Source organism: Delphinus delphis, chromosome 20 (genome assembly GCF_949987515.2).
Source record: "Delphinus delphis chromosome 20, mDelDel1.2, whole genome shotgun sequence".
Taxonomy (NCBI): Eukaryota; Metazoa; Chordata; class Mammalia; order Artiodactyla; family Delphinidae; genus Delphinus; species Delphinus delphis.
This window is the reverse complement of record NC_082702.1, coordinates 1,684,380-1,711,942: the sequence shown is the minus strand read 5'-3', so window position 1 is coordinate 1,711,942 and position 27,563 is coordinate 1,684,380. Positions and strand designations below refer to the sequence as shown.

The 27,563-nt window shown below is 44.4% G+C and overlaps 2 protein-coding genes across 2 annotated transcripts in view; both read right to left on the bottom strand.

Annotated features, from left to right (window-relative positions):
• Nucleotides 1-7,588: 7,588 nt before the first annotated feature.
• LOC132416351 (zinc finger protein 548-like) lies at nt 7,589-27,360 on the bottom strand. The gene is given in 4 exon segments (XM_059999693.2): nt 7,589-11,422; nt 12,735-12,861; nt 15,341-15,894; nt 27,110-27,360. Coding segments are annotated over 3 exon segments (1,416 nt in total). The 5' UTR covers nt 15,356-15,894; nt 27,110-27,360; the 3' UTR covers nt 7,589-10,148.
• LOC132416343 (zinc finger protein 17-like) overlaps nt 15,912-27,563 on the bottom strand; it is a 36,693-nt gene continuing 25,041 nt past the window's right edge. The window contains 5 exon segments of the mRNA XM_059999682.2: nt 15,912-19,405; nt 19,407-19,940; nt 19,942-20,507; nt 20,611-20,663; nt 21,986-22,112. Of these exon segments, the coding sequence (XP_059855665.2) occupies nt 19,030-19,405; nt 19,407-19,940; nt 19,942-20,507; nt 20,611-20,663; nt 21,986-22,112 (1,656 nt within the window). The 3' untranslated portion in view covers nt 15,912-19,029.

Sequence of the window (27,563 nt, the reverse complement as noted above, 5' to 3'; positions counted from 1 at the left end):
TAGAGTTAATGGCTATGTATAGATGGCAATTTGGGTGGGGATGCAAGGAAAAGAAAAGAGAAGGGCACTGAAACCCTTACTGAGGCAACGGGAATATTCATTGACAACTCTGATGAAGGGTTCAATGTCTATACATATGTGAAAATATGTCATGTTGGACACTTTATATAAATGCAGTTAATCTACATCAGTAATCCCTCAATGAAGTTGTTTGGGGAAAACTTTTTCCCATAAAGCGTTAAAATGCTATTCCTTCTAGAATATCAAACAACTGACAAAGCTGTACTGATCATCAGGACCCTCTCCCCACATCTTACATGAGTCAACTCTGATTCTTTGTCTACAAAACGGGGGAATAATGGAAACATGTCCACTCGTGTCACCAAGAATGATGGCTAGGACACAAAAGACCCATCCCTGAAGAAGAGAATCTCCCTTCACTCCCTCATGAGGTTCCTGCTTTGCCATTATTGTTTGAGAAAAACAGCCCAGAGAGGCTACAGGGATCCATAAAACCTCTGGCTCTGCTGCTCTGCCAATAAACTGGCTACGGGGACTGGTCTGCAGGTCCCGAGTTCTGTACACTCTCTTTCCACCTGGCCAGTTACTCAGATATTCACAGAGGCCCCTTTGGAAGTGGTTTATCCACTCTACTTTGGGGCAGTCTCCACCAGTCCAGTCCCTATTAATCCAGTCAAAATTTCTGTACACAATATGGTTCCCAGCCTGGGCCTTGTTAAAAGTTTTATGTCCATGGACATAAACCTACATGATTTTTCTTCCTCAGGACACAGAGCTCCTAGGTGGGTATCAGGAGAAAGCTATCTCTCAATAATACCATGGAACATCCACGAAGTTCATGGTACTGTCAAATACGCTATTGTTTGCAAACCAACTGCCCCAAGTGACTGCGGAGCCACAAATAATCTTCACAACCAGGGCAGGAGATCTTGGTGCAAGGGTCATTCAGACTTTCCTAGGAGGCCTCAAGCAGCAATGCAACTAGGCCAAATCTACACTTAGAGTTGTGTTTTGTCCTCCTGCTGTTTCCTTTGGAGCACACAAAGTTGAGGGCCCCAGAAGTCTGTACTTTTTATTCTGGCAGAGCCCAATTCTGTTCTCAACCCACAGCATACAGTAAACAGAAACCCAAGAGTAAAGGTGGCTTAAACAATAAGACCTAGGGGAGGGATGGAGTGGGAGTTTGGGGGTAGCAGATGTAAACTTTTATACAGAATAAATAAACAACAAAGTCCTACTGTATAGCACAGGGAACCATATTCAATATCCTATGATAGGGCTTCCCTGGTAGTACAGTGTTTAAGAATCTGCCTACCAATGCAGGGGACCCGTGTCCGAGCCCTGGTCCAGGAAGATCCCACAGGCTGCGGAGCAACTAAGCCTGTGCGCCACAACTACCGAACCTGTGCTCTAGAGCTCGCAAGCCACAACTACTGAGCCCATGTGCCACAAATACTGAAGCCCGCACGCCTAGAGCCTGTGCTCCGCAACAAGAGAAGCCACCACAGTGAGAAGCCCGTGCACCACAATGAAGAGTAGTCCCCCCTTGCCACAACTAGAGAAAGCCCGCGCGCAGCAATGAAGACCCAACACAGACAAAAATAATTAAATTTATTTATTTGTTTATTTTAAATCCTGTGATAAACCATATGGAAAAAAATATACATATATCTGAATCCCTTTGCTGTATACCAGTAATAAACACAACACTGCAAATCAACTGTACTTCAATAAAAAAGAAAGAAACAAAGAAAAACACCCAATAATAACTTTATCGCAAAAACCAGCAAGGTGAGCAGTTCCTAGGGTGGGTAAAATTGAGGCTCGAAAAAATCTGTCAAGAATGTCACAAGACAATCAATAATGACCCTGAAACAAGCGAAACCTCTGTAAGCAAGTCCTCTGTCCAAAGTGGGTGATGTCCACACCTGAACAAATCAAAGGGGTGGGCATGAGATCTCACCAAAGGGCTCAAATGGCTGGCGAATACTCCAGGAAAAGCAAGAGACTACAGCAATCTGTTCTCTCTGCTTTCTAAAAAAAATTGAGATATAATTAACATATAACATTTATTAGTTTCAGATGTATAACATAATGATTCAGTATTGGTTTATATTGCAAAATGATCACCACAATATGTCTACTTCACGTTTTCCTCATAGTTACATAAGTTTTTTGTGTTGAGAACTTCTATGATTTACTCTTAGCAAGTTTTAAACACCCAATACAGTATTACTAACTATAGTGACCATACTCCCTGCCAGCTAATACCAGGAGAGTGGCTTCTATAATACACATGGGCAGTGACAGAACTCCAGTGATGGCCCCAGGCAGGTCTGAAAGTGCAACAGAATTCACCAGTTTCCCACAAACCTGGCCCTTACCGTGAATTTCCCAGTGAGGATGTCTGGATGTACAAGATGCAGTTTCTGGGGGATATCTCCCTCACAGGGGCTAATCTCCAGAGCTTACATCTGTTATTATGTTAAAAAGCCAAGAGCACAGTGGCTGCACGTGTAACGTCTTTCTCCAGTGTGAGCTTCCTGGTGCTGAATGGAGACAGACTAGTGGCTGAAGACTGTCCAACATCTGCCGTACTCCTAATACCCTGCTGGGTGTGGAATAGTTCTGTAAGACCAAAAGTTTCTTGATGGTGGAACACACAGAACAATGATACTGGGGTACATGAAAGACAGAACACTTTGTTACTTACAGCTCAGAATGAAAGACGTTAGACAGGCCAACAAAGAGGGCTGAGCCCAGGGACAGGATTAACAGAAAGCTGGAGCTGTGGTGGGCAGTTTATATTTGGCAAGAGTGATGGGATTAGCTAGGTTTCATGAGCTGTCTGTGGATTGGCTATTTTGAATAATTGTATGGGTTCCAGAACATAGGAGCTATCACTAAATGTCTGACACCTTGGTGTCTGGTAGTCCAGAGAATGAGAGCCTGATAAGGAAAGTGGTTGGGGTTGTGGGCTTCATCAGCTGTTCTAGAAGGGGAACGGACAGTTCTTCTCCTGCCAGGGCTTCAAAACTGAGTCAAACCACTTTCAAAAACTTAAAAAGTATATATCAAAATGCTGTGTTATTGACATACACAAACATATAGGAGAATGGAATAAAAGAGCACAGAAACAAACCTTCGCATACATACTCAGATGTTTTTAAAGGGTGCAGAGACCATTCAAAGAGAAATGAGTTTTTTCAGCAGGTGGTGTTGAAAAAACTAGATAACCATACATAAAAGAATGAAGTTGCACATGCACCTTACATGATATAGCTGTATCGGTGTAAAATGGTACAGCTACTATGGAAAACAGCCCCTTAGTTCCTCAAGAAATTTACATATTGAAATAATGATCCAACAATTTTCCATCTGGAAACATACCTAAAAAGGACAGAAACCAGGGCCTCAAAGAAATATTTGTGCAATCGTGCTTACAACAGCATTATACGCAATAGCCAAATAGTGAAAGCAACCCAAGAGCTCACTGATGAAGGGATACAGAAAAAGTAGCTTATACATAAAATGGAGTACTACTCACTCAAAAAAGACGGAAATTCTGACACATGCTAGGACGCAGATGAAACTTGAGGACATTGTCTTCAGTGAAATAAGCCAGCCACAAGAGGAGAAAACCTTTATGACTCTTATATAAGGTACCCAGAGTGGACAAATTCATAGATAGAAAGTAGAATAGTTGTTGTCAGGGGATAAGAGAGTGGGGATGAGGAGTTGTTGTCTAATGGGTTTACTTTCAGTTTTATAAGATGAAAATACTTCTGAATATTTGTCTGCACAAAAGGTGAATGTATTATTACCGATAAACTTACAGTTAAATATGGTTAAGACTGTAAATGCTATGTTACAAGCATTGTATCACAATTTAAAAAAATTTTAAACACCTGCATAGCAGTACTTCCCAGCGCTAAATCAGACCAGACTTTTCCCACATTCACTGCATTTATATGGCTTTTCTCCCATGTGAACGCTCTGATGAAAAATGAGCGTAAAGTGGTCTTTTAATGTGCTTCCCACACTGGCTGCACTCATAAGACATTGGCCTAGTGTGAGCTCTCTGGTGTTCAATGAGGCCAGATCTTCGTGTAAAGAACCCTCCACATCCAAGGTGCTCATATAGCCTGGTTTCAGTGTGGATTTTCTGGTGCTGAACCACATGGGACGGTCTGATTAAAGTCTTCCCACTTTCGCTGCAATGGTTTTTCTGGTGCTCAACAAGTATGTGTTCATGGCTAAAGGTTTTCCCACATTCACTGCACTTGTAATCATTCTATCCACTTTCAAAGGTCTCCCTGCCCTCCATGTCACTGTGTGTCTTCCCTCGTGTGAGGGGCCTGGTTCTGGAGAAGGCCTGAACTGGCCGGAAAGTCCTTCCCTCCCGTTCAGCACGTCAAGGTCCTTTCTGCCACGTGAAAGCTGCAGTTCTTCACCAATGAAGTCCTCCCTTCATCCCATCTGGGGAGTTTCTTCCTACTCGGCTCCTTTTGGTGCTGGGAAAGACTCACCACACGGGTACACCTCTTGCTCGCGCTGTGTCCCATCATACTCAACCAGGCGCAAAATGTCTTTCAAGAGTGGGCCACACATCACATTAAGAATGAGACTTCTGGGACTTCCCCGGGGACACAGTGGTTAAGAACCCTCCTGCCAATGCAGAGGACATGGGTTTGAGCCCTGGTCCGGGAAGATCCCACATGCAGTGGAGCCACGAAGCCCAGGCCACGACTGCTGAGCAGGCAGTCTAGAGCCCGTGAGCCACAACTACTGAGCCCTGATGCCACAACTAATGAAGCCCATGTGCCTAGAGACAGTGCTCCACAACAAGAGAAGCCACCACAATGAAGAGTAGCCCCTGAGTGCTGCAACTAGAGACAGCCTGTGCAACAACGAATACCCAATGCAGCCAAAAATAAAAAGATAAATAAATTAATTTAAAAAAAGAAAAGAAAAGAATGAGACTTCTGGATAGATGGACCTGGCTTTGGAGTCTCGACCTGTGACTCTATAACTGCATCACCTTGCTCTGAAAGCACCTCCTCATCCTGGGCTCCATGTTGAAAACCTGAAAGGAGAGACATGCCAATAAACGTGGCCCCAGCAGAAATGTGTCTCAGACACACCCAGCAGTAAGTCCTTAAGATTGTTGAGATGCATGGGGCCAGAGCCTGTGTGAGGAAGGCCTGCTGTGCAGAGCTGAGCCTGGGAAGCTCATCTGATGGCAGAGCACAGATGATGGGTAAGAACACGAGGAAGGGTCTTCAACTTACCTTTCAACAAAGCCTGGCTACTGGTGACTGGTGAGCAATGAGTAGAAGGCTGTGTCCAGACCCAGAATGTCTGAATGCATCACAGCAGCTGGGCTACAAGGAGTATTTAAGGACACATGCACATATCCCAACACTTTAAGTGCAGGTCAATGTTGACAGCACTGCAAAGGGAGCAGTGGAAGGGAATGGGTGAGAACCAGGGCCAGAAGTGAAGAGTCACAGCATCAACAGCGGGCTTCCCTGATGGTGCAGTGGTTGAGAACCCGCCTGTCAATGCAGGGGACCTGGGTTTGATCCCTGGTCCAGGAAGATCCCACATGCCACAGAGCAACTAAGCCCATGTGCCATAACTACTAAGCCTGTGCTCTGAGCCCGCATGCCACAACTACTGAAGCCTGCTTCTTGTTGCTTGAAGCCTGCACGCCTAGAGCCCATGCTCTGCAATGAGAAGCCACCACAATGAGAAGCCAGCGCACTGCAATGAAGAGTAGCCCCCACTCACCGCCAACTAGAGAAAGCCCGCACGCAGTGGCGAAGACCCAACACAGCCAAAAATAAATAAATAAACTAAAATAAACTTATAAAACAAAACAAAACAAAAAACATCAACAAGAAAGTAAAGGTAGAAACTCTTGAAATCTGTCACTGGTACCACACACTGGTGGATATAGGACACAGGCCTGGTGTGATGGGAACCCAGCTCTGATACCTCACCATTTCCTCACCCCCACGCACGTGGGCCACGTTCATTTCAGCCTCCCTTGATGCTGCAGGAAAAACATCCACCCTGTCAGGCACCCAGGGCCCTCCTATTGCTCAAGGTGAGAAACCACCTGGGCCTGAGGAGGCCAGTCAAAGAGGAAAGACAGGGAAAGGGAGTGGGCCCCGTCCCATGAGATCACACATTCTAAAATTATAAGGACATTAAAGGAAGGTCTTAAAGGAAACAAGTCAGTGGTCCCCTCAAGTAGTGACCAGGTCAGTATGTGAACATCCTGGCATAAGCAGGTCCCAGAGTCTGTCAGCAAAGGACAGTGGAAGGCCTGGGACACCAAGGTTCCACGCCTCTGGACAGAGTCACCCAACCAGGGACAGGGAAGGCTGGTGGGATCTTTCACACAAACATCAAGATTTCTGAGCCCTGTCTTATAAGACCTCAGAGCAGCAAGGATGGGACTGCTGGGAGCGAAGGAATACAGTGCACAGAGCCCAGTGCTGGCACCAATGACACACATGCCAGGAAACCAGGAAAGGAAGCAGTGCCCATGGTCTCACTGTGGGAAGCTCAGAGGTTTCACTTGGCTTGATCTGACTCTGGTTTGGTAACAACCTCATATTAACAGCTTGAAACTGCCCAGGGTTGGAACATTTATACCAGGGAAATTGGCAAATGCAATAATCAAGGGTTGGCCGAGTTTTTTTTCTTTTTACTAACTGTCTAGACTTAAAGTAATGGAAACTATGCTAATAATGAGGACTACACATGGTGAGTAATGTTGTGAATAGCAGAAACATTTATTCCACCCAGCAAAGTCACTGAAGAAAAGTCAAGTTCCAACACATTTATTGTCTTCTTACGTACTAAAAAGAAGACATACATCTGACAAATGAACACAAAAATGTTCAACATCATGAATCACTAGGGAAATGCAATCAGACCACAGTGAGATACATCTCCACACTTTTAAAACAGATAATACTAAAAATACAGACCATACCAACCTAGTTCTTGTAAGGAATACAGGGGAACTGGAATGCTCCCATACTGCCGATGGGAATGCAAATGGGTACAGCCACTCACTTTAGACTAAGAATCCCTATGTTCATATAAAAAATTTTATGTACACGTTCATAGTAAGTTTATCTGTGATAGCCAAACTGGAAACAAACCACAAAACCTCATCCTTTAACAGAGAGATGGATAAACAGTCAAATGTTGGCATATTTAAACAGTACATTTTTCAGATATTTAAAAAATGATCTCTTCATGTAGACAAATTAGATGATTCTCAATATAATTATGCATCGTTAAAGAAGAAAACAAATACAAAAGTAAACATTAAGATCACAGTGATGGGGGCTTCCCTGGTGGCGCAGTGGTTGAGAGTCCACCTGCCGATGCAGGGGACACGGGTTCATGCCCCGGTCCGGGAAGATCCCACATGCCGTGGAGCGGCTGGGCCCGTGAGCCATGGCTGCTGAGCCTGTGCGTCCGGAGCCTGTGCTCCGCAACGGGAGAGGCCACAACAGTGAGAGGCCCGCGTACTGGGAAAAAAAAAAAAAAAAAGATCACAGTGATATTAAAAGTCTAGAAAACACTACCTAATTAAATGGGAAAAAAGTAAATCAAAGGACTTCCCTGGCAGTCCAGGGATTGGAAATCTGTGCTTTCACTGCCACAGCCAAGGTATAATCCCTGGTTGGGGAACTAAGATCACACAAGCTGTGCAGCATAGCTGGGGGAAAAAAAAAAGTAAATCAATACTAGCTACCTGAGAGTCCTGGGAGAGATGTCAGAAGCTGATATGGGAATGATGGATGTTTGTTATTATGATGATGATTCCATGGCTTTAGAAGTATTAAAATTTACCAAGCTGTACATTTTAGGTATGTTCATTTCAATGCATACAAACTATACAGCTCAATTAAATTGTAATAGGAATTGGTTTCACATAAAAATCTGAACTTCTTTTCTGAATCTCTTTTCAGTAAAACTGTGGCAACCACAGCTCAATTCCATCACCTCTCCTACTCTCATGAGGGGATTCTGTCACAGCAGCAATGAAGACTTGCAAGCAATAAAACGTGTTTCCACTTAAGTTATCCAGGAACTCTGCCTGGGTCCTAAAATTCACATGCCTGAACTACATGATTTCCACTCTCATTCCCCATTGTCTTCACTGTGCAGCAGTGGACTTCAGAGAAAAAATTTGCAGATGCTATAGGAATCCTAAAACCTTTACGTTATTCAGTCTGACACAGACTGGGGGCTCAGGGGGAGAGAAATAGCTCTGTAGCTCCTGAGAATTTCTGCAAAAACCTTATCTTATACAGCCAGTCATGGGAACATTCGTGGATGCAGCTTTAGAAAAGGCTCATCCCTTCTTGTTGCATCCCTTCTCACATCCTATTAATTCCCAGTGTTTCTGTACCAAATATGGTTCCCTCCTGATATCTGTAATCTAACAGTCATGAACACCAGCCTACCACATTGCGGACATCATAGCACACGTGGACATTATGGCACACGGCTCTTTTCCAGCTGGACCTAGAGAAATTCTTCTCTTGAACAGTACTGAGGTCATGATGTGACATTCCATGTGAAAAAAGAGAACTTATGCAGCTCCAAAAAACACTGGTGGTTCATACAACTGTCCTTATCTCAGGGTGACCTCGGGACCCACCAAAAATTCTAACATCCAGGTCACAACATTAGTCCCACAGAGCCCTGCAGTCTACCCCAGGAAACCTTCAACAACAATTCAAATTAGTGAAAACTATTCTCCACCATGATACTATCCCCAGTGAGGTATACAAACTTTGGAACACCCACAAAACCTGCTCCTCTTCATCCTGAGAGTCCAATTTGCTTCTCAACATCAGTCTAACAGTGGACAAAGCCCAAGATGAAAGGTGGCTTAAATAATAGTTTTTATTATGGCATAGAGCAGAAAAACTGAGGCAGATAATTCCCAAACAGGGTGACTTGGACCTAAATAAAATCCACCATTAACATGGTATTAGACAATGCCACCGAAGAAGGCAAACTACTGTGAGCCACCAGGAGAAAATGGACTGGATCCCCATGATCAAAGCTGCTTTGGTCCTGTCATAGGCAGTTGACAGGAACTAAGAGAACGACAAAACCCAAGTGCTCAGGGTATCCATGCTTTTCTACAAGGGATAGGAGAGCACAAAAGCCAACCTACCCTGATCACACTGAGGTGACTGATTCCAGTATTGGGATCTGCCACTTAGTAGAGATAAGAAACTCACAGTGACATTAAATATGGCAAGGGCCCTGCACAGGTCAGAAGTAGAGCATATCTCCTTAAAAGCTTCCTATGAACCTGGAACTTACAGGCAATCTGCACACTAGGGCTGTTCAGATGTATGGCATTCAACTTCCAGATGATGAGTCCCTCACAGAGCCTACTTAGTATGATGTATTAACTAAGGAGACAGCTCATTCGCTGCTCTCCTCATCTCATTTGAAGGTCTTTCTCCAGTAGGAACTTTCTGGTGATGAATGAGGTTAGACCTTCAGTTGAAAGCTTTCTTACATTCACTGTGCTCACAGGATCCATCTGGGCTGTTAAGTTTCTGGTGCTCAGTCAGAGCAGACTCTGACAGAAAAATTTTCCACATTTGCTGTACCGGCGATGCCTTTCTGTAGCATGAGCTTTTCAGTGTTGAGTAAGCTGGGAGTTTTGGCTGAAGAATCCTCCACATACAGTGCACTCATATGGTTTTTCTCCAGTGTGAACTCTGGTGCTTAATGACAGTGGAGTATTGACTAAAATGTTTCCCATATTCAATGCACTTATAAGGCCTTTCCCCAGTGTAAACTCTCTTGTGTAAAACGAGAGCAGTTTGGCTAAATCACTTCCCACACTCACTGCCCTCAGAAGTCTTTGTGCCAGTGTGAATTCTCTGGTGTACAATAAGGTTGGAGATTTGGCTAAAGAACTTCCCCTTTCACTGTGCTCATAAGGCCTTTCTCCAATATGAATTCACTGGTGCCAGACAAGTGTGAGTGGGTCACTATTTAAAAGTTTTCCCAGGGGCTTCAACTAAAGACGCCTCAACTAAAGATCCTGCATGCCGCAAAAAAGATCAAAGATCCAGGGTGCTGCAACTAAGACCCAGCACAGCTAAATCAATCAACCAAACAATAAATATTTTTTTAAAAAAAGTTTTCCCACATTCACTACACTTATAAGGCTATTTTCCACTGTGGACTCTCTGGTGCTTAACAAGTGAGTCTTTGCGGCTAAAGGCTTTTCCACATTCACTGCACTCATAAGGCCTTTCTCCAGTGTGGACTCTCCAGTGCCGAACAAGACTGTCTTTATAAATGAAGGTTTTTCCACATTCACTGCATTCATAAGGCCTTTCTCCAGTGTGGACTCTCTGGTGACGACAAAGGTTTACTTTAGAAATAAAGGCTTTCCCACATTCACAGCACTTATAAAGCAGTTCTCCAACATGGAGTCTCTGGTGCTCAACAAATGACTTTTTGTGTCTGAAGGCTTTCCCACATTCACTGCACTTATAAGGCCATTCTCCAGTGTGGACTCTCTGGTGAACAAGTGACTTTTTGTGTCTGAAGGCTTTTCCACATTCACTGCACTTATAAGGCCATTCTCCAGTGTGGACTCTCTGGTGCTTAACAAGTGAATTTTTGTGTTTGTAGGCTTTCCCACATTCGCTGCACTTATAAGGCCATTCTCTGGTGTGGACTCTCTGGTGCTGAACAAGCGAGCTTTTCCAGCTGAAGGCTTTTCCACACTCACAGCACTCATAAGGTCTTTCTCTAGTGTGGATTCTCTGGTGCTTAACAAGTATCCCTTTAAAGCTGAAGGTTTTCCCACATTCACTGCATTCGTAAGGCCTCTTTCCAGTGTGGACACTCGGGTGATGAGCCAGTTTGTGTTTGCAGCTGAAGGCTTTCTCACATAGATAGTATTTATAGAGGCTATGTCCATTGTGAAAGGCCTCTGCACACTTGGCTTCCTTTTGTGGAGTGACCTGTGGCTGGAGAAGGCTAGAGCTACCAGGGAAATCCTTCCCAGCCTCCTGGCATGTGAAGGAGTTCTTGGATGCATGGACTATGTGGCTCCTCATAAAGGTCTTACCCATGTCTCTTCTAAAGAGTTTCCCTCCACTGTGCTGGTGAAATTTCACACCTGACACACACAGTTTCTGGCCAGGAATTGTTCCCAGGTCTTCAGCTACACACAAACTACTGTCTAAGGCCAGGCAGCACCTCTCCCAGGGATAGGACTTCTGGATGGACAGGTCTGTCTTTGAAGTATTTATTTGTGGCACTTCTATAGAAACATTCTGCTCAGAAGTTATCTCCTTGTGCTCTGCTCCATGCCAACAACCTGAAAGCACAGACATATGGATGAACTTCATGTAGATTTTGGAAGAAGGAGGCGGCCCCATCACAAATATGTGTGTGATGTACCAAGAAATAAATCCATGGGACTATTTTCTGGACAAGGGAGCTGGCAGCATGTTAAGGAAAGGGCCTCTGTGCAGCACTGTGCCTCTCCGTGTCACAGAACAGGGAGGACTAACCAGGCAAAAGACACAAGGGTGGTGGGAGCTCACGGAGGAGCCACGGGTCCACAACTCACTCTTCCGGAAACAGTTTTGACAGGCCTTGGTTGCTGGTGACATTTGTGTGCTGTGTGGAAAGCTGTATCCTGGACCAGGAAAATCCGACTGTCACTGAGTAGCTGGTATAAAAGGAGTATTTTATAAATAGGTGCAGACCTCATGACACATTAAGTGTAGGCCAATATTGGAGAGCACAGCAGAGTGAGGATGGAGAGGTCCAATAAGGAGTGGAAGACAGAGAGGTGACGGGTAATCCTGGGTTGAAAGGGTAGAAATGAAAGAAGGAACAAAGTATCATGAATGGGTAGGAAAGATAGATATGAGAAAAACAGTCACTGTCCTTGGCACCAAAACAGTGTTCAGCACAGGACATGTGCCTGATATGATCTGAACCCAGCCATGGTATTACTTCCTCCCCCTGATGCCAATCACCAGGGCCAGGCCCACTTTGAGCCCCCCTAGCTGGGGTTGGAGTCATGTCCACTCTGTCACGTACCCAGGGTTCTCCTCCCAGCTCCAGTTGGAGAACAACATGGAACCTAGAAGATGCAACTTCTGAGGGAAAGATAGCACAGGTGAGTGGTCAGTACTGGCCAGGGGAACAACCAATCCCCCAAAAAAAACCTAAGGAAAGAAAAATAATGTCACAAAAATACTCGTTGAGGAGGGTATCATAGAAACAGCCTAGTGGACCCCACAAATAGTGACCATGTTGGTTCACAACAATGCCTGGTACACTCAGCACCCAGGAAATGTCACCTAAAAGAGGACAGAAGCTGGAGCACAGAGATGGCATGAGCCTATAGAGTCAACGTACCTGGGAGTGGCTGAGAATTATGGAACCCACTGAATAAATTCCAAGTTTTTGAAGCAGAAAATCTTCACTGACCAAACCTCAGAGCAGGTGGTATTGGGGCTCCTTGTGAAAGGAGGCAATCTACACACTCACCCAGCCTTGGCACTTACAGCACAGATGACAAGGAAGCATTAATAGAGATGTGCCCACTGTCTAGCTGTGAAAGAAAGAAAGGCAGGGAGCAGCTCAGGATTCTGGGATAGGTGTGAGGGTCTTACCCAATGATGCAACAAGTACAAAGGTCTCCAGCAACACATCATGGTACAGGAGTCTCTGGGCCTCATCAAGAAGCTTCCATTCCTCCTGGGAAAAGTACACAGCCACGTCCTCAAAGGTCACAGGGCCCTGTGATGATGGGACAGATTTGTACATAAGCAGCCTCTCTCCCCAGGACACCATAAGTACTTTTAACCCCAGCCTGTACTCACTCTGGGTTCACCATCCACCCCAGCTCTGTGACTTAGAGGGCAGTGGGGCCCAATAACTCTTCATGCTTCCTTGATCAGTATGTACAACCCTGAGCAACAACAGGCAGGTGGACAGAGAGATACCATGTAATCTGTGAGCCTGGTATGCAGGGCCCTTTCCCTTTCCTCCAAGACAACAGCCTGAGTGTACCCACTATCATGTCTCCCAGACACAAGCAAACTTAGCCCCATCCTTCTCTCTTATACTCCTAGTACTAGGGCCTGGGGCAATTACTTCATACACCTTCCCCACATGCATATTACTCAGTGGACCTCCTCATACATCTGATACCCATCACCACCACCCGGCCCACAAAATTGGCATGTCTCCTGCCTCCTCACATACCCTTCTGCACATGGCATCAGAAAGTGCCTGCCAAAGCAACAGGATCCCACTGTACCCCAACTATCCACTGCCGGTTCCCCAGTCCTCTTCTGAAGGCTTTTCCACTAGGCCTCATTCATGACTTCTACCTCAGTCACAACATGCAGATCTAAATACGCCTGGTCATGTTCATTTCCATATAGCACATTATGTCTCTTCACCAGTTACAATCTTTGCCCATATAACACCCATTCAAAATCCACACCCACTTGACACACCTTAGGTAAACTCATCTGACGTTGTGACAAACTCCCCAAGTTCTACCACAAAATCCTGGTGAGTGCATAGGAAAAGAAATAAGAACAAGCCTGACTTTGCTATTACTTCACCTCCATTTCTGCCTTACCTCTGCATCAATTTCATGGCCAATCTCCCATAAAAACCTGGGCCACCTGCTGCACTTTCCCTACCCCCTACCTTCCCGCTGATGATCACTCCTCTTGTCTGTCTTTGTGACAGCCTGCCTCTCTTCCCTTGTTGCCTAATGGCATCCTGAAGCCTTCCCCAGCACTCTAGCACTGCATGTTCAGCTGTCCACTTTTCTCCTATATTTGGGAGTCACTGGAACATCTGAGACTCAACATGGCTGAAACCCAGTTCACCTGGTGTTTTCACTGCCATGGGCAAGGGTATGATTACTGGTCACGGAACTAAGATCCCTGCAAGCCGCATGGTACAGCCAAAAAAAGAGGGAGAGAGAGGGAGCAATGAGAAGGAAATGGCACCAGAAAATTAATTTGTGATAAAGAGGTTGTGGCTAGAATCAGAGTAGTTTGAGATAACTGGACATCATTGATAACTCTTTAAACTTAAGACAAAGGAAACAATCTACAGGACCTGACCTTTACTGCACCCTCATTATATAAACATGGGTTCTTGGGTTCTAAACATCCTGATAGGGATTCCCAGCATTATAACTTTTTAACCTTACCATGGTTCATTATATCCCCCTCCAAAAAAGGATTTTAACAAGATGTCTTAATCATTTTCTCTTCCAATACCACCAGAGAACAATGATGTACCAGTAGAATAAATACTATTAGAAGAGTAAAATCACTGAAAAAGCAAAAACCCTCTAAGTGCCTGTATACTGTAAAACTGTTAAGTTTACCTAATGCAAAATGAGTGTGTATGAAAATACAACTATGGGATAGATTAAGACTAAGTATAATCATCTCATTCAAAGAACTAAGTTAAAATTAGTAACTTGAAGCTAAAAAAGATCAAAAAGTGGAAATGTTCATTTAAATATAATAGTAACTTTAATATACACGCTAGACAAGTGCATTCTTTATATATCCCAGAACACATAGCAGATATGACTGCAGTACGAAGTTTATAAATACGAAAGTAGACCAAACAGAAAAGCAAACCAAAAACCATAAACAAAGAAAAGCCTTTAAGAAGAGGATCTATAAAAACATTTTAATCATATAGTAATATCTATAAAATACTTCATAGAAAGAAAAATGAATGGATACTCACGAAAAACATGGGTAAAATAACACCATATTGTGCAAATGAAGAAAAACACAGAATTCTTACATGATTCAATTCATAAAAAATTTTAAAACAAGCGTGCAAAACTAGAATCATCAAATATTTCCCACATCGTTGGCAAAACTATCAAGAAAAGAAAGAAAATGCTTACTTGAAACATCAGCCAGTACGTTCATTTTGGGGGGATGCGGATAATTGTTTTGGAAGAACCCCGCAGGCGGCTTCTGGGGGTCCTATTTATATCGCATTTTTTTACCTGAGTGGTGAACGGATATTAGTTTTAGAGCTTACTGAACTGCACATTGAAGTTCTCTGCAATTTTCTTTTTCCACGCAGGTCATATTTGAAAATCCGGAAAACCAAGGTTTTGGGGAATAAAAATAACTATAGAACACTGGTAAGAGAACACAGATAAAATAAAACACTGCTGAATGAGAAGAGTTGGGTGAGGCCCGGATGACGCAGCATTTACCTGAATCCGACACATCTGGGCTGTCGCCGTCGCTAGAGTTTGTGGGCGAAGGTGGGGCCCGAGCACGGACGCCCCTCCCGGACCCGGGAGAGAGTCAGGCCAAAGAGCAACCACGCCGAGCCTCAGACTAAGCTCAGAGCAGCGGGCACAGTTCCTTCCTGACTCCCTGATCTCGGGCCGGCCCTGCGTTGCTAACCTTTGAACACATCCGAGTTTACAAAATGACGACCACGGCAGACGCCGGAAAAGCCGCCCAGACGCAGTCCACTAGCTCGGAAGTGCCTCTTTACTGAGCCTTTATTGGTCCAGGGGCGCCGAAGAACGGGCGCAGAGCCTTCAGGGTAATGTAGTTCACAGGCCTCCAGGACCTGGCAAGGGGCGGTGCTCCCCTCCTCCAGGAAAGGTGCCGCCTCTCCGCCAGGGTTGCTGGGAGTGAGGCTCTGAGGAAGGGGGCGAGGTTTCACGCTTCTTAAAAGGGACGCACCAGATTTTCATGTAGTCTTTGATGATCACAGAGAGGTACACGGACATAATATATGAGTTGTTCCCCAAACCTACAAAACCAAATGGGCAGATGATACCAGGTTGTCACTCAGACACAAAGTGCATCCATCCATAGCTGGGGTCTAATTAACGCTGTATTATTGCTCTTCCAATGGATGTAGGCTAAAGCTGTAGACTCAATTTATGAGTTTCACTGTGTTAGGTCAGGATCCAGACAGGGCCATGGTGGACAACACAAAGGAGGAATGTGGGGCGGCCAGAAGCAGGGGGACAATTTGTTGCTTCTCTGGCTCCCTCAGAAAAGAGTAGAGCCAGTGACGTTGTCCACTTATGGACACTACTTCTAAACATGCATCGTGAAGAAGCATGTAATGAAACACACCTGTACACACCAATTACCTCGCTTTTCTCTAACTCTGATTGGCCTTTCCCCACACTTAAGACCACCCTGCCTCTTTATCCCCTAAATATCACAGGCACCTTGCCACCGGGAGGGTGGATCTGAGAATTGTTCTTCTGTGTTCTCACTTGCCTGCCTTGTGAATGAAATACTCCCCAGCAAACCTTGGCATCTCAGAGTTTGGCTTGCTGTGCCTCCGGTTCAGTAATAACCTCATACACACAGTTTGAAATTGCCCACAGTTGGAGTATTCATACCAGGGAAATTGGCACACACAACAATGAAGGGTCGGTTGGCTTTTTTTATTAAGTGTCTAGGCTTAAAGTAATAGAAGTATCTTAATAATGAGTATACATAGTAATAATGTTGAGTACAAATACCTATTCCACCCAGCAAAGTCACCGAAGAAAAGTCAAATTCCAACACATTTATTAACTTCTCAGTTACTAATAAGAAAGCAGACATTTTGTCAAAGAAGATATACACTTGGCAAATGAACACAAAAATGTTCAACATCATGAATCATTAGGGAAATGCAATCACACCACAGTGAGATATGTCTCCATGCTTTTAAAACAGGAAATATTCAAACTACTGACCATACCAACCAAGTACTGGTGAGGAACACAGGGGAACTGGAATGTTCCCATACTGTCAATGGGAATGCATTTGGGTACAGTCATTCATTTTAGAATGAAACCATGTGCTCATATAAAGGATTTTATGTACGCTAATAGTAAGCTTATCTGTGAGACAAACTGGAAACCACAAAACGCCATCCTTTAACAGATCAATACCAGTGAAGTAATGGTATATCCAAACAGTATATTATCATGAAAAAAGTGAATTATTCACATCGGCAACTTAGATGATTCTCAAAGTAACTATGCATGGAGATAAAAAAAGACAAACACAAAAGTAAACATTAAGGCTCCAATAATATTAAAAGTCTAGAAAACACTAACTAATTGAAATGAGAGAAAAGCCAGTCAATAGTAGTTGCCTGAAAGCCCTGAGAGAGATGTCAGAAAGTAGATATGGCAGTGACAGATGTTTGTTATTATGATGGTTCCGTGGCTTTACAAGTACTAAAACTTACCAAGCTGTGCATTTTAGGTATGTTCTGTTCAGTGCATACCAACTATACAGCTAATTAAATTTCAATAGAAATTGGCTTCAAATAAAAATCTTAATCTCTTTGCTGAATCTCCTTTTCAGTAGAACTCTGGCAACCTCACATTAACCCCATCACATCCCCTTGCCCATGGGAGGGAATCTGTAGCAGTAGCAAAGAAGACTTGTGAGCAGTGAAAGTTCTTTCCACTTAAGTTATCCAGGAACTCTGCCTGGGTACTAAAATTCACATGCCTGGACTACACAATTTCCACTCTCATTCCTCACTGTTTTCACTGTGCAGCAATGGCCTTGAGATAAATTGTTTGCAGATGCTGATTCCTAAAACCTTTACATTATTCAATCTGACACTGACTAGGGGCTCAGGAGGAGAGGAACAGCTCTGGAACTCCTGAGAATGTCTTCAAACACTTTATCCTAAAGCGACAGAGTCACTGGAATATTTGTGGATGAAACTTTAGAAAAGGCTCATCCCTTCTTGTTTGCTTGTCTCTCAGTCCCTATTAATTCCATGAGTGTTTCTGTATGAAATATGGTTCCCACCTGATGCCTGTAATATAACACTCAGGAACACCAGCCTACCACTTTGGGCACATTATGGCACATGGCTCTTTTCCAGCTGGACCTAGAGAATTTCTTCTCTTGAACAGTACTGGGGGCATGACATGATATCCCATGTGAAAAAGAGAACCATTCATGTTGCTCCAAAAATCACTGGTGGTTCTCACAACTGTCCTCATCTCAGGTGACCTCAGGACCCGCCAAAAATTCTGACATCCAGAATTCAACATTAGTCCCACAGAACCCTGCAGTCTACCGTAGGAGGCCTTGGACAACAGATTGGACCAAAACTGGAGTGAAAACTATTCTCTGCCATGATACTATCCTCATTGAGGTATAAGAAGTTTGGAACACTCACAAAACCAGTTCCTCATCATCCTGAGAGTCCAATTTGGTTCTCAACACCAGTCTGAAAGTGAACAAACCCCAAGATGAAAGGTGGCTTAAATAGTCTTCATTATGGTATAGAGTGGAGCAAACTGAGGCAAATAGTTCCCAAACAGAGTGACTTAGACCTTGAAAAACCTATCCTGAGCATGATATGAGACAATGCCACCAAATAAGTTGTGAGCCACCAGCAGAACCGAGACTGGATTCCATTGGTCAAAGCTGCTTTGGTCCTGGCAGGACCAAAAAGAATGACAACACCCAAGTGCTCAGGCTATTCATGCATTTCTAAGGGGATAAGAGAGCACAAAGATCTACATACCCTGATCACACTGAGGTGGCTGGTGCCAAGAATGGGGATCTACCACTTGGGTGATGTAAGAAACTCACAGTGACATTAAGTCAGAAAGTACAGCATAGCTACTTAAAAGCTCCCTACGAACCTGGTACTCATAGGCAATCTGCACACTAGAGCTGTTTATATGTATGGCATTCAACTTCCAGTTGATGACTCCCTCACAGAGCCTATTCAGTATGATGTATTAACTAAGAAGACAGCTTATTCGCTGCTCTCCTCATCTCATTTGAAGGCCTTTCTCCAGTAGGAACTTTCTGGTGACGAATGAGGTTAGACCTTCAGCTGAAAGCTTTCTTACATTCACTGCACTCATAGGGTCCATCTTGGCTGTTAAGTTTCTGGTGCTCAGTCAGAGCAGACTTTGACAGAAAAATTTTCCACATTTCCTGTACTGGCGATGCCTTTCTGTAGCATGAACTTTTTGGTGTTGAGTAAGCTGGGAGTTTTGGCTGAAGAAATCACCACATTTAGTGCACTCGTGGTTTTTCTCCAATGTGAACTCTGGTGCTTAATAAGAGTAGAGCTTTGGCTAAAACGTTTCCCACATTCACTGCACTTATAAGCCTTTGCTCCAGTGTGAACTCTCTGGTGCAAAATGAGAGTAGAGTTTTGGCTAAAATGTTTCCCACATTCACTACACTCATAAGTGTTTGCTATAGTGTGAATTCTCTGGTGGACTTTAAGGTGGGAGCTTTGCCTAAAGAACTTTCCACATTCACTACTCATAAGGCCTTTCCCCAGTGTGAATTCTTCTATGTTTAATGAGGCTGGAGATGTACCTAAAGACTTTCCCACATTCACTGCACTCATAAGGCCTCTCTCCAGTGTGGATTCTCTGGTGCTGAACAAGCATGCGTTTACAGCTGAAGGCTCTCTTGCATTCTCCACATTCATAAGGCCTTTCTCCTGTGTGGACTCTCTGGTGCTGAACAAGTTTGCTTTTAGTGGTGAAGGTTTTCCCACATTCACTGCATTCATAAGGCTTGGCTCCAGTGTGAATTCTCTGGTGCACAATAAGTTGAGAGCTTTGGCTAAAGAACTTCCCACATTCTCTACACTCATAAGGCCTTTCCCCTGTGTGAATTCTTCTATGAGTAATGAGGCTGGAGTTGCATCTAAAGACTTTACCACATTCACTGCACTTATAAGGCCTTTCTCCAGTGTGGATTCTCTGGTGCTTAAATAGTATGGGTTTACGGGTGAAGGTTTTCCCACATTCGCAGCACTCATAAGGCCTCTCTCCAGTGTGGACTCTGGTGCTGAGCAAGTCTGTATTTGCGACAGAAGGCTTTCTCACATTCACTGCATTTGTAAGGCCTTTCTCCAGTGTGAATTTGCTGGTGCCGAACAAGTGTGTGTTTGTCGCTAAAAGCTTTCCCACATCCGCTGCACCCATAAGGCTTTTCTCTAGTGTGGACACTCCAGTGCTGAACAAGTATGTATTTACAGCCAAAGGCTTTCCCACATTCATCACATTCATAAGGTCTCTCTCCAGTGTGGACTCTCTGGTGCTGAGCAAGCCTAGACTTCCGGTAGAAGGCTTTCCCACATTCGTGGCATTTATACTGCCTTTGTCCATTGTGAGAGGCCTCTACACACTTGGTGTCTTTTGGTGAAGTGACCTGCTGCTGGAGAAGGCCAGAGGTACCAGGGAAATCCTTCCCAGGCTCCTGGCATGTGAAAGACTTCTTGTATGCATGGACTGTGTGGCTCTTCATAAAGGTCTTACCCACATGTCTTCTAAAGAGTTCCTCTCCACTGTGCTGGTGAAAGTTCACACCTGCCCCACAGTTTCTGACCATGGTTTGTGCCAAGGTCCTCAGCTAGATGCAAACCTCCTTCTAAGTACAGGCAGAGCCTCTGCCAGGGATAGGACTTCAGGGTGGACAGGTCTGTCTTTGAAGTATTTATTTGTGGCACTTCTACAGAAACTTTCTGCTCAGAAGGTGTCTCCTCATCCTCTGCTCTATGCCAATACCCTGAAAGCAGAGAAATGTGGGTGAACTTCATGTAGATTTTGGTAGAAGGATGCAGCCCCATTACAAATATGCGGCTGACATAGAAACGAATAAATCCATGGGACTATTTTCAGGACAAGAGAGCTGGGGCAGGTTATGAAAGGACTGCTGTGCAGTATTGGGCCTCTACATGTCACAGAACATGGATGACACACCAGGTGAAAGACACAGGATGGAGTGGAACACACAGAGGAGCTGGGGTCCACAACTCACTCCTCTGGGAGTGGTTTTCACCAGGGTCTTGGCTGCTGGTGCCACATGTGCTGTGTGGAAATGTTTGTCCAGGCTCAGGAAAATCTGACTGTCACTGAGTAGGTAGTGTTCAAGGACTATTTTAAGGATATGGGGGGAACTCATGACATGTTAATGTAGGCCAATATTGGAGAGCACATCAGAGTGATGATGGAGAAGACCAATAAAGAGTGGAAGACAGAGAGGTGAGGGATAATCCTGGGTTCAGATTCAGAGTTGAAATGACAGAAGGAGCAAAGTATCAAGAATAGGTAGGAAAGATAGAAATGAGGTACACAGTCACTGGCCTTGGTCCTAAAACATTGTGGGGCACAGGACGTGTTCCTGATATGATCTGAACCCAGCCATGATATCACTTCCTCCTCCTGATGCCAATCACCAATGTGGGTCCCACTTTGGGTCTCTCTAGCTGTGCCTGGAGTCATGTCCACTCTGTCATGTACCCAGGGTTCATCTCCCAGCTCGAACTGGAAAACAACATGGGACCTAGAAAATGCAAGTCCTAAGTGAAAGACACGACAGCTCAGTACTGGCCCAGGGGGAACCAATCCCAAAACAACCTCAGGAAAGAAAAATAATATCACAAAAAAAATCTTTGAGGAAGGTCTCACAGCAACAGCCAAGTGGACCCCACAAACAGTTACCACATTGAGTCCCAACAATTCCTGAAATAGTGAGACCCCAGGAAATGTTAGCTAGAGGGCACAGCCTGGAGCATGGTGGTGTATGGGTCTACAGAGTCAACTTAACAGGGAGTGGCTGAGACTAATGGAACCCATTGAACTAATTCCAAGTCATTTGACCCAGAAAACCTTCGCTGAAAAACCTTCAGAGCATCTGGTATTGGGGATACTTCTGAAAGGAGATTGTATATACACTCACTCAGCCTTGGCACCCACAGCACAGCTGACAAGGAAGCAGTAATAGAGATGTGGTCACTGTCTAGCTGTGAAAAGAACAGAGTTGTCCTTGGAAAAAAGGGGAAAGGCAGAGACCTGCCCAGGATGCTGGGATAGGTGTGAGGGCCTTACCCAATGATGCAACAAGTGCAAAGGTCTCCAGGATCACATCACGGTACAGGAGTCTCTGGGCCTCATCAAGAAGCCTCCATTCCTCCTGGGAAAAGTACACAGCCACGTCCTCAAAGGTCACAGAGCCCTGTGATGATGGGGACAGATGTGTACATAAGCAGCCTCTCTCCCCAGGACCCCATAAGTACCCCTAACCCATACTCACTCTGGGCTCATCATCCTCCCCAGCTCCCTAACTTAGAGGGCACTGGTACCTAATAACTCTTCATACTTCCTTGAGCACTAGGTACAACTCTCAGCAACAACAGGCAGGTGGACAGATAGATGCCATCTAAGCTGTTGGCCTGGTATTCAGGGCTCCCTCCCTCTCCAGCAAGACAACAGCCTGAGAGGCCCCAGGATCATGTCTCCTAGACACAAACAAACTTGGGCTCATCGTCCTCTCTTAAACTCCTGGTATGAGGGCTCTGGGGCAATTTGGTCACACACCTTCCCCACATGCGTATTACTCACTGGCTAACTCCTCATACATCTGATACCCATCACCACCACCTGGCCCACAAAATTGGCATGTCTCCTGCCTCCTCACATACCCTTATGCACGCAGCATCAGAAAGTTCCTGCCAATGCAACAGGATCCCGCCATACCCCAACTCTCCACTGGCGGTTCCCCAGCCCTGTTCTGAATGCTTCCCCACCAGGCCTTGTTCCTAACTTTAACCTCAGTCAAAACATGCAGATCTAAATACGCCTGGTCAGGTTCCACTTTTATATTGCAAGTTATGTCTCTTCAACAGTTACAATCTTTGTCCGTATAACACCCATTCAAAATCCACACCCACTTGACACACCTTAGGTAAAACTCATCTGACATTGTGACAGAAACTTCCCAAGTTCCACCACAAAAGTCTGGTCAGTGCATAGGAGGAGAAATAAGCACCAGCCTGACTTTGCTATCACTTCACCTCCATTACTGCTTTCCCTCTGCATTAATTTCATGGCCACTCCCCCATAAAAACCTGGGCCACCCGCTGGACTTTCCCTACCCCCACCTTCCCGTTGATGTTCACTGCTCTTGTAGTTCTTTCTGACAGCCCAAGTCTCTTCCTTTGTCCCATAAGGGCATCCTGAAGCCTCCCCCAGCACTCTAGTGCTGCATGTTCAGCCAGTTGTCTCCTATACCTGGGAGTCAATGGAACTTTTGAGACTCAACACAGCCAAAAGCCAATTCCTAATATTCTCACTGAAAATGACTCCTACCACTGACTTCCCCATCCCAGTTCATGGCACATACCCCCTTCCAGATGCAAAGGGAAAAAAACTTTTGGAGTCATCTGTGAGCCCTCCACATTAGAAAATCTGGTCCACCTCTACTTAAGAAACAAATCCAGAAGCCAAGTATTTCTTACCTCTACATCTGTCACTCTCGTCCAGGCACAACAAATGTGCTTCTAGATGATTACAAGAGCCTCCTTGATTATCTCCTTGTCTTCCTTCCCCCGAATCTGCTGTGCACACTGCAGCCAGAGGTAACCTCTTAAAACCTAAGTCACATCACTTTTCCCCCCTGTTCCAAAAATTCCATATCTGCCATCATTCTCAGAACAAAAACCCAACTTCTCAGGCTACCATCCGAGGCCTGACTCTGGCCCCCTTGTTCTCTGTTCTCACCAGACATTAACAGAGACCTACAAGTCCTAAAACACTCCCATCTCAATCTCATCCTCAAACATTTGTACGTACTACCCCCGTACCTAAGACAACCTTTCACATCCTAGTCCACTGGCTGCTAAAAATGGGAATCTGTCCATATAACCTCTGGCCTGGACTTGGAAACATGGGCTGAGGGTTTCTCTAGGGTCTACAGCCACCAAGTCCAGGAAGAGTGACAGCAAAATACTTTCAGGACACCTACACTCACTGGTGCAGTGTTCATAAGTGGTTCTGTTGAATGTGGAATCTGTGGGAAGACTAGGGCCATGTAATATTAATTCTCATCAGCAAAATAGACAAAAAAGAAGATTAGTGAGTGAACATTTAATATTTCAGGCAAAGGCAAATACTTAAGGGAAAAACAAAGCATGTAAAAGAGGGCAGAAAGTATTTTGGAGTTGTGCTATAAAGTCATGAGGATATCTTGAGAAAAGACTTTCCAGAAGTGGAAAACACAAGTGCAAAGACTCTTTGTCAGAGTCACCTCTGACATGTTTGACTACCATCTATGAGGACAGTGTGACTGGAGCCCAATGAGAAAAAAGAATACAGGATCATGTTGGCAAAGAAATGGTTGTGCCAGGATATATAACACTATTATATCCCTAAGCCACAAATATCAAAATTAAGACTCATTTCATGTACAGCTATTTCTGACACTTGCATTTGATTCCCTTATTCTGTCTCTCCCTTGCCAATAACGAATTTTTCTCTTCTTGTGGCTTGTCGTTGGCCATAACAGCTGACAAGGAGTTTTTATACTTCCTTTTCAAATTTTACTTTGGTTATGTTAAAAATTGTTTTATATAAAATTCCAACTTACATAATCCATAGATTAAGTTCTGATTTGAAATTATTATAACATTACATAATAAGATTCAAGAACATGTACTTTTTTCATTTATTCCTATTCTTTGATATATCCATTTTTTCCCCCACAAATGTTCAGAGATTATTTGTAATTTCCTAAATGCTTTTTTCGCATGTGATAGAGAATGGAACTACTGCTTACTGGCTTCACATCCAAAGTGAATCTGTGATAAAGGGGTTGTTGCTAGAATCAGAGTAAAAGTGCTTGCCCTTCAGCAGTTTGGGATAACCGGTTGTCATTTCTGATAACTTAAACTTAAGAGAGGGGAATTCCCTGGCAAACCAGTGATTAGGACTCCGTGCTTTCACTGACGAGGATGCAGGTTTGATCCCTGGTCTGGGAAGTAAGATCCCACAAGCAGCATGGTGGGGAAAAAAGTAAAGTAAAAGTAAAGTAAAATAAAATAATCTTAAGAGAAAGGAAACAAGCTATAGGACCTGACCTCTATTCCATCCTCTATGGAAATATCTTCTTGCTTTCTAAACGTCTTGAAAGGGATTTGAAGCCTTATAACTTATTACCCTCACAATGATTCACTTCGTCCCCCTTCAAACAAGTATTTTAACAAGATATTTCTTAATCATTTTCTCTTCCAATACCACCAGAGTAAGAAAACTTAACAGTAAAATATATATTATTATGAGTACAATCACTGAAAAAGCACAAACTCTCTAAGTGGACGTACAATGTAAGACTGTAAGTTTACCTAATACATAATAAGTGTGTGTCAAAATGTAACTAAGGAGGACTTCCTTGGTGGTCCAGTGGGTAAAGCGCTCCCAATGCAGGGGCCCAGGTTTGATCCCTGGTCAAGGAACTAGATCCCACATGTGTGCCGCAACTAAGAGTTCACATGCCACAACATAGAATTCTGCATGTCACAACTAAGGAGTCCACATGCCACAAATAACAGTCCACATGCCACAAGGAAGAGTCCACGTGCCGCAATGAAGATCCTGTGTGCCGCGACTAAGACCCAGTGCAGCCAAAATAAATAAATAAACTATTCCTTTAAAAAATGTAACTATGGAATAGATTAAGTAGAATCATCTCATTCAAAGACCTAAGCTAAAATTAGTAACATGGAGCAAAACAAGATCAAAAAGTGGAAATGTTCATTTAAATACAATAATAATTTTAACATATACCCTAGACAAATGTATGCTTGATATGCCCCAGAAGACATGGCAGATATGACTACAGTAGCAATGTTTATCAATACAGAAAGCACACACCACTGTAAAGCAATTATACTCCAATAAAGATGTTAAAAAAAATACAGAAAGCAGACCAAAAAACAAAGCAAAACAAAACAAAACAAAAAAGCCTTCAACAGCAGAATTTCAAAGGACATTTTACTCATATATCCATAGTAAAGAATACTGCACACACACATAAAAATTAACGGACAGCTATGAAAAACATGAGTAAAGTCACGCCATGTTTTGCAAATGAAGGAAAACACATCATAATATTTACTTGATTCCATTCATAAAAAGTTTTAAAACAATTGAGCGAAGGTAAACTACAGTCGTGGAATAATTTCCACGTAGTTGGCAAAAGTATCAAGAATAGCAAGGGCTTCCCTGGTAGTGCAGTGGTTAAGAATCTGCCTGCCAATGCATGGGATACGGATTCGAGCCCTGGTCCAGAAAGATCCCACGTGCTGCGGAGCAACTAAGCCCATACACCATAACTACTGAAGCCCGCGCACCTAGAGTCCGTGCTCCGCAACAAGAGAAGCCACCCAATGAGAAGCCTGCGCACCGCAACAAAAAGTAGGCCCCGCTCGCCGCAACTAGAGAAAGTCTGCGTGTAACAACGAAGACACAACACAGCCAAAAATAAATAAATAAATTTATTTTTTAAAAAAAAGAATAGCAAGAAGGCGGCTTCCCTGGCATTGCAGTGGTTAAGAATCCGCCTGCCAACGCAGGGGACACAGGTTCGAGCCTTGGTCCGAGAAGATCCCACGTGCCACGGAGCAACTAAGCCTGTGCGCTACAACTACTGAGACCGCATGTCACAACTACTGAAGCCCACGTGCCTAGAGCCCGTGCTCCACAACAAGAGAAGCCACCGCAATGAGGCCCGCGCACCGCAACGAAGAGCAGCCCCCATCTCTGCAACTAGAGAAAGCCCGCGCGCAGCAACAAAGACCCAATGCAGCCAAAAATGAATAAATAAATAAATTTTTAAAAAAGAAAAGTTTACTTAAAACATCAGACAATACCTTAACTTTTGGGGGATGGGGATAATCGTTTTGAAGGACCCCACTGGCGGCTTCTGAGGTCCTATTTATATCGCATTTCTTGACTTGAGCAGTGGCCGAATATCAATTTTAGAGCTGCTTATTCAACTACACTGGGAAGTTCTCTGCAATTTTTTTCTACACGGGTAATATTTCAATATTCAGAAAGCCAAGGTTTGGCGGGACAAATAAATATAAATATAGGACACTTGTAAGAGAATATTACTAAGAACAAAAATTCTGCAGAATAAGAAGAGTTGGCTGAGGGCCCGGGGGGCGCAGCATTTACCTGAATCGGATCCATCAGCGCGGCCCCTCCAGCACAGTTTGTGGGCGAAGCAGGGGCCCAGGCCCTGCGGTCCCTATCCCGGCCCCGAGACGGAGTCAATGCGGACGGCGCCCACACCGAGCCTCAGACCCGCCTCAGAGCAGCCAGCACAACGCCCTCCAGCCTCCCTGACCTCGCGCCGGCCCAGTGTTGCGAAGCTCACCACCGGTGAACAGACCCGAGCTTACAAAATGTCGCCCGCCGTCCACGCCAGAAAACCCGCTCAGACGCGGTCCTCTAGGTCGACGCTCAGGAGCAGTGCCTTTCGGGTAATGTAGTTCACAGCACTCCGGGCCCTAGCAAGGGGCGGTACTCCCCGCCTCCGGAAAAGTTCCGCCTCACCCAGAGGGTTGCTGGGAAGGAGTGTCCAGAATCTCTCAGTACCAGGGCGGGGTTTCACACTTCTTAAAGGGGA